The 6,544-nt window shown below is 38.6% G+C and overlaps 1 protein-coding gene across 2 annotated transcripts; it reads right to left on the reverse strand.

Annotated features, from left to right (window-relative positions):
* Nucleotides 1–169: 169 nt before the first annotated feature.
* On the reverse strand, nt 170–6,095 carry LOC103712265 (cytochrome P450 714C2-like). Of its 2 annotated transcripts, none has more exons than XM_008798742.3 (5): nt 5,705–6,095; nt 4,996–5,222; nt 3,750–3,997; nt 1,831–2,194; nt 170–772 (listed from the first exon to the last, which is right to left on the reverse strand). In XM_008798742.3, the coding sequence occupies exons 1-5, from the start codon at nt 5,994–5,996 to the stop codon at nt 347–349; spliced, it is 1,557 nt and encodes a 518-aa protein (XP_008796964.2). In that variant the 5' UTR covers nt 5,997–6,095; the 3' UTR covers nt 170–346. The 2 variants fall into 2 exon arrangements, with proteins under 2 accessions (XP_008796964.2, XP_038989736.1); XM_039133808.1 differs by having other exon boundaries at nt 171–755.
* Nucleotides 6,096–6,544: the final 449 nt, after the last annotated feature.

Below are 6,544 nucleotides of genomic sequence, written 5' to 3' on the forward strand. Positions count from 1 at the left end.
GTTTGCTTACAGTACAACAACAATCACTTATATCTGCCATGCTATGCGTCAACTGAATAAATGAAAAACTTTCCAAGTAAATATGAATGATACTTTAGGCCCAAGTTTTGGGTTATGCATGTGACAAATGATACTAAATTTTGTTACAAGAAACACAAGCTTGCTTTAGCTATATAAATCAGCAATTTACCTTTTCTTTTCAGTAAGCTAAATAGTTGACTATTCCTATCAACTCAGTTGATTATCAAATCAAGACCAAAATGTTCATGAAATCTATACCCGAAATCATCAGCGAAACAGGCTCGTTAAAGAGTCATGACCTTCGAACACCATACCATTATGACAGTTACAACTTCTTTACAATAAGTGGTACACCAAACTCAGGCTCTACAGTCAATCTAAATGCTGGGGAATGGATATATTTCGGCGATGGAGAGAAGCTAAACTTTGACAGAAGAAGAGAGAGGACAATCTTCAGTTCTAGCATAGCAAAGTTCTGACCTGCACACGTGCGAATCCCGATACCAAATGGTATGTATGCATGAGCAGATTTGCAAGCACTGCTGATGCCATGCGCAAACCTCTCGGGGTTGAACTCATCAGCATCGGGTCCCCAGAACTCTGGGTCATGGTGCAGGACTGATATCAGGACTGATAGAGTGATGCCTTTTGGAATATAGATGCCTCCAAGCTTCATGTCTTGAAAAGCCTCTCGTGCCAGAAGCGCTGCTGGAGGATAGAGGCGAAGAGTCTCTCTGATCACCATAGTCAACTGCATTTTCAGTGACAATTCTAGTTTGCATGAGAAGAAAAACCATCAAACAATGGATCTTTTTGTACTTTAACAACAGTAAGCGGTGTCTAAGGATTTTCTGAACAATGAATTCATTGATTTATTCATGAAATAATTTTATAAACAGTTCTATCATGGGAATAAATTTCACATTAATAGAACTCAACGAGCTTATCATTTTTCAAGGATTACACTCAGAATCAAGGAATAATAAAAGTTAATATAAGGATTTCTATTTGTCAATATGACATTTTATTTCATTCTCGTACATGATGCTAATCTTTGGTTGCCACAATTGTGATACTCCCCCCATGTCCTAAGTGCATGCAACTTCAACTTTGTGTTTGGGTGCTACTGTGTCATATCTATAGATTGGGGTCAGCTAAATGCACATCCCTTCTTAATATTCACATCAAAATTTGAAATAAATGGAGATAAGATAGATCTTTCTTTATGAAGAGAGTAAATAAAGAGGAAGAGGGGAAAAAATTAAGACAATAAACTTCCGAGAGGGATGAGCCATGTAAAGATAAATGGTTGATTTAAAGAGTCATTACTTCTAGACTAAAAAGGTGGCTCGATGTACGAGACTCCTACCACCATGGGGTCTAGAGAGAGCCGGATGTATGCAATCTTACTTGCACGTGCGGAGTGGTTATTTTTTGCATTTTAAACCCATGACACTCAGATCATACAGGAGCAGCTTTACCATTATGCCAAGGCTCACCCTCTCTTATTTCTAGACTACTAAAACAAAGAAAAAGCTATAACTCTTTTTGCAAATTTACCTTCATGTATCAAGGAACACATGTTTAGAAGCAAAGCAACTAAGCATACATAACAAAAAATTCTTAGATGAGGTCTAGTTACGTATGAAAATTAATATCATCTCCAAAAAATGAGCATATCAACCAAACTAACATTAGTCATAGTGACCTATAAGAAAGTGCTGCAGTAAATTTTGGACTAAAGATTACCATCCCTTTTCCAGGAGATGGGTGGCTGCATGATTTACAACTATACCCCCATTTGCTTACCATTTTTAACCCATGAAGCATGTCAGCATCTGGTAATCTTCCCTGACAGACCTCCAACACTTCAGCACGAGCACGAGCTTGCCATTCTGGATGTGAAGCAAGAAGCATTAAGCACCATGTTGCAGTGATAGCAGTCGTCTCATGCCCTGCAAAGTAGATGTTCTTGCAGTTATCGATGATGAATTCATCGATAGTGTTGGGCTTGGCATGGATGGCACTGGCACCGTCGATGATGGATTGCAAGAGATCCTTCCTTGATGAACCCTGCGAGCCTTCTCTACGTTCATTTGCTATATTTAGGATCAATGACCTGATCTCTCGGTCTAATCTCCATATGTTTCTATTGTTCTTTGTAGGTAAGAATCTGGAGAAAACCATTGTTGTTTCTTTTGTGAATGAAGTTGACAAACGACATATTTTCATTTTTCTCAATTGTTTGGTTTTGGAATTAACAATGCAAAAAATGAATGCTGGACCAATCAAATTGAAAGCCTGCAAATTTATCATGATGTACCATCACTAGAAAAATCAATAAGGGAAAATGCATATGTTCTGGAGGTCTCCTTCCTATGCCTTAAGGGAGCATAAAATGGATGGTAAAACTAGTGTCAGTGTCTTAATACATAAATCAAATAGCATAAATTAAGAACTCACAATGTCGAATCATTATTAACGCATCATAAAAGATGTATTAGAAAAATCAGATATGTTGGAAAATTTTATAATATATTATCATCAAATATTGTTTAGAACTGTTTATTTTGCATTTCCTTGATGCATAAGCAGAAAGCTTCCAAACATATATGATCTTCATTTTTACAGATTTAAATATTTGTAAACCATGATCAGTAGTGTGAATCTTTAATTTTGAGGAATGTCATTAACTTTGTTAAATGCATGGTCAAATATTTGACTCTTCAGAAAAACAGGTAAAATTTGCAATTAAGAAAATTTTTTTTGGCTTGTCATACCATCATTTTTAACTGCTTTCTTATAGAAAAAAACCAAAAAAATATCATGCTCCTTGTTGCATCCCAGATGTTAAAACCACCAATACGACACTCGTAGAAATGTGAAATATGATTGGGAAAAGAAATTCAAACTTGGCAATCTTCTGCTACTTAGGTCACCTTACGCAAATATTTTTACAGAGTGTTTTGTTTTTGATAGAGAAGATGTTTAATAAATGATGTATTCAAATACCCAAAACTATCGAAAAGTTAATATGTTCCATTCCTTTATTTTGATAGAGCATATGCTTTTGTCCTTAGGTGTCCTCATATTAAGGCCATTAAGAATTTGTCTAGTGTTTAATGGAAGCCATATATTGCTATTTTTTAGTGGGTGGGCTAGACAAGGAGTAATGTTTATTGTAATCATAGTGGGTAGGATGGGACAAAAGATGCTTCGTCCCTCCCTATTAATAAAGAAAGATTTGTTTCCAAAGATAGCTGTAAAAATTCTCCACTTGACATTAACACAACCTCCTACCCACTAAACAAACCGGGGAGAGGGGGTCTGTTCTGCTAAACAAATAATTGAAGTCATCTCTGCCAAATGCAACTGTCCTGGACCACATCAAGTTCAAAATATTCTCTGTTAAATGATAGAGCTATCATTACTATCTGATGTTGGTTATTAGCAATTTAATATGCATATATTTTAGTGATAAGAGTAAGAAATCTGAATAAACTCAGATCAGCTTGGTGGTGAGTTGTTGGAGAACTCACTCACATGACAGAATTCTACGATGGTCCTTAGCAAAAACGTATTCCCAAGGGAAGAAGGAAACAATGATCAATAGAGATTGCAGTGATAAAATTGGCTTATTAAAAATATATTAGGAACTATTTCAAGACTGTTAAGTCTCAGCATGCTTAAGCATTTAAAAATAAGTTTAACAGAAGGGTTCAAATTACCTTAAGCCAGGAATCCCGATAAGTATGCTTGACTTTGACAATGCCTTCTGAAGTTGCCTAAGTCTAGAAAATATTTCTTCACCTTTAGCATAGCTACTTCCGAAAGAAGCTCTGGAGATTACATCTGCTGAAAAGCTTCTTAAATCTTCATCCACTACAATTTCTCTAGTGCCTCCCTCACTCTCAAGCAGGCTGTCCCATGACTCCAAAAATGGAATTGTGGCCTCCACAATTAAGTCCACCATGTGCTGCAAATATGTGCACTCTACATTGTGATGACATATATGTGGTTTAAAAATTGTTAGAGCTCGGGAAGAAAGATGACCCGGGGGGGGGGGGGGGGGGGGGGGGGGGGGGGGGGGGGGGGGGGGGGGGGGATTCATAGCTAGTCATCGCAGTTGTTCTCTCACAATCAATTTCATATTAAACTTCTGCTTGTCCACATCTCATATTACATTTATAATACATGAATACATGAGTTTCATATGGCTCTTGTGTGGGGGTTGACATTGTTGCTAACCAGAGTTGGAATCTGTCAACATAAAGGACTGAAGACATATCTATACTAGCAATATGAAAAGGGATTACAAGCATACAGCTGTAGTAAATAAACAAAATGTAAGTGATTTTTGTGACACTATTCATGAAATGGTTGGTTAATAGGACTTTATAAGGTTTTGAGAAAGAGCGCAAGCGTTTATATGTGCCCACCACTTAGAGGCTGGGAGCAGCAGGACATGGAGTGTAAACAAGAGGGGATCAAAGGAAAAACTGAATTTGCGCTGCTCACAGTATATATTTGCACAGTGAATCGAAGATAGTGCACATCTCATGGATAAGGTTTGGCACCATTATTTACCAATCCCTACTTTGAATGTCTGACATTATCATAGCCAACCAATATAATATACTATAAGCATAACAAGGTAATAGCTTATGAGAAAAATTTCAAACTAATTTTCCAAACCATTTAGTGGTTTTCTTAACATGTTCAATTTTATCAGGAATCCGCCGCTCTTCTAAGTTCCCAAAGCAAACAAGAACCTCACAATGCCTTGGCACATGATCAATTAGCAGTGTATGTCTAAAAGCCCAAAAATTCAGCTTCAGTACCATGCCACAGTATCTAAAGTCAGGGCTTAAAGAAGTAGGTTAACCTTGGCTCCAAATTACCCAAAGTTTTGTGAGCATGAACTGTGCAAAAACACAAATAAGGTTTGAAAATACCAATAAGAGCTGAACTTACCTTAACCTTGTCCATGAAGAACTCTGGTGCTATAATTTTCCTCTGGTGAGCCCAAACAGCGCCATTTGATGCTAAAATGCCCCGACCAAAAAGAGCTCCACGTTCTTTCTGCATGTATGAAGGCCTCCCTAAATCTAAAGACTTGCAGAGGCTTATCTCCTTCACGAGATCAGGGTGACTTACATGCAATAGTTGTATGCTTCCCGTTGAGTACATAAATATTGGACCTACCAATTCCAAACTTCTTATTCAGGCAAGATTTGAAAAGCAAATAGCAGTGACTAAGGAGCTGCCTGAGTTTTCCACAGTGTTATAAAAGAATGCAACAAAGAAACACTATAGGATCATTTCAACCTCTTAGTGGAATGAATAGCATGATCTTATTCCATTTGTACTCAAGATAAACGATGAAATTACACAGATATTATTTTTTATTCCAGGAAAAACAACAAATCTAATGGATCATTTACTTAAAAATAAAGAGATATCTTTTATAGAAGATGATCTAATGGGTTATTCCCCTAATCATAACATCTAATTTTCCCTTGCTAAATCTTCCAAATAGAAAAGTAGAACCAGAATTCTTGAAAAAAAACTTAATTATTTCTTTTTTAGAAAGATACATACTTGAGCAAATCAAAAGATACCATGCAATTTTTAGCCAAAAAAAAGAGATATCATGCAATTTATTTCAAGTTTTTCACCATACCATATTCCTTCCTCCACGTAATGAAGTAAGGAAACAGAGCAGAGGTATAACTGGCTGATACATGCCGACTGCCACCCTTTTGGGTCTCCTTCTCCTCCTTGACGATCCTCCTCATATCTAATATGTTCCCGTAGAGGAGGGAAGGGGAAGGACCCTTTATCCCTTGGCTCCTCAGTTTGTTTCTGATCTTTTCTGGCCTTAGCCAGAGGATGTTAGAGAGGTAGAACACAGCGAAGCTCACAAATCCTGCAACAAAGAATGGGAGCAAAGTGTCCCACTGAGCACCTTCCATCTTCTTCCTCTCCTTTTTCCTCCTCAGCTCTTTATGTTCTCTCTGATCTATAAGCTTTATATACCCGACAATGGGGGTGCAGGGCTATACAAGCGAAAGGCTCTATTCTGTGCCACCAAGGTAGTAGCCTGGTGGTAAGGGGGCGATAATTCCGCCCAAGTTGCCCGGGTTCGAAACGCGCGGGCGTCGATTAAATTAGGGGACCGGATGCCCCACGCTCGGCTGGCTTGTTGGCGGTTATGCTTTCCTTCCACTTGTACCAAGGTGGCGCTGGGGTGACGTACCCACACGTGAGGCGGTGAACCCAGTGGGGTGAGCCCACGGGTCGGGGAAGGCACGCGAAACCTGCGACCTGTATCGAACATTCCCTAGTGGAAGGGGGGCCTAGTAATGGGGCTGCTACGTGGGTGGGCTGGTCCCTCCCCCTCCCCTCCTATTTTTCAACAAAAAAAAAAAAAAAAAAAGGCTCTATTCTGCACGGTTGGGAGCAGACGAAGGAAGCAAGGGAATCTCATATCTCTGATCCATAACCTTTGGGCGGAGGCGAG

Source organism: Phoenix dactylifera, chromosome 14 (genome assembly GCF_009389715.1).
Source record: "Phoenix dactylifera cultivar Barhee BC4 chromosome 14, palm_55x_up_171113_PBpolish2nd_filt_p, whole genome shotgun sequence".
NCBI lineage: Eukaryota > Viridiplantae > Streptophyta > Magnoliopsida > Arecales > Arecaceae > Phoenix > Phoenix dactylifera.

What these genes read in the sequence shown, in the direction of transcription:
- LOC103712265 (XM_008798742.3), bottom strand. Translation starts at nt 5,996, where the DNA reads ATGGAAGGTGCTCAGTGGGACACTTTGCTCCCATTCTTTGTTGCAGGA. An exon ending in TACGTGGAGGAAGGAATATG is followed by an intron (nt 5,223 to 5,704) that starts GTATGGTGAAAA and finishes TGGAATTGGTAG; the next exon opens with GTCCAATATTTATGTACTCA. An exon ending in TGCTTCATGGGTTAAAAATG is followed by an intron (nt 773 to 1,830) that starts GTAAGCAAATGG and finishes CTGAAAATGCAG; the next exon opens with TTGACTATGGTGATCAGAGA.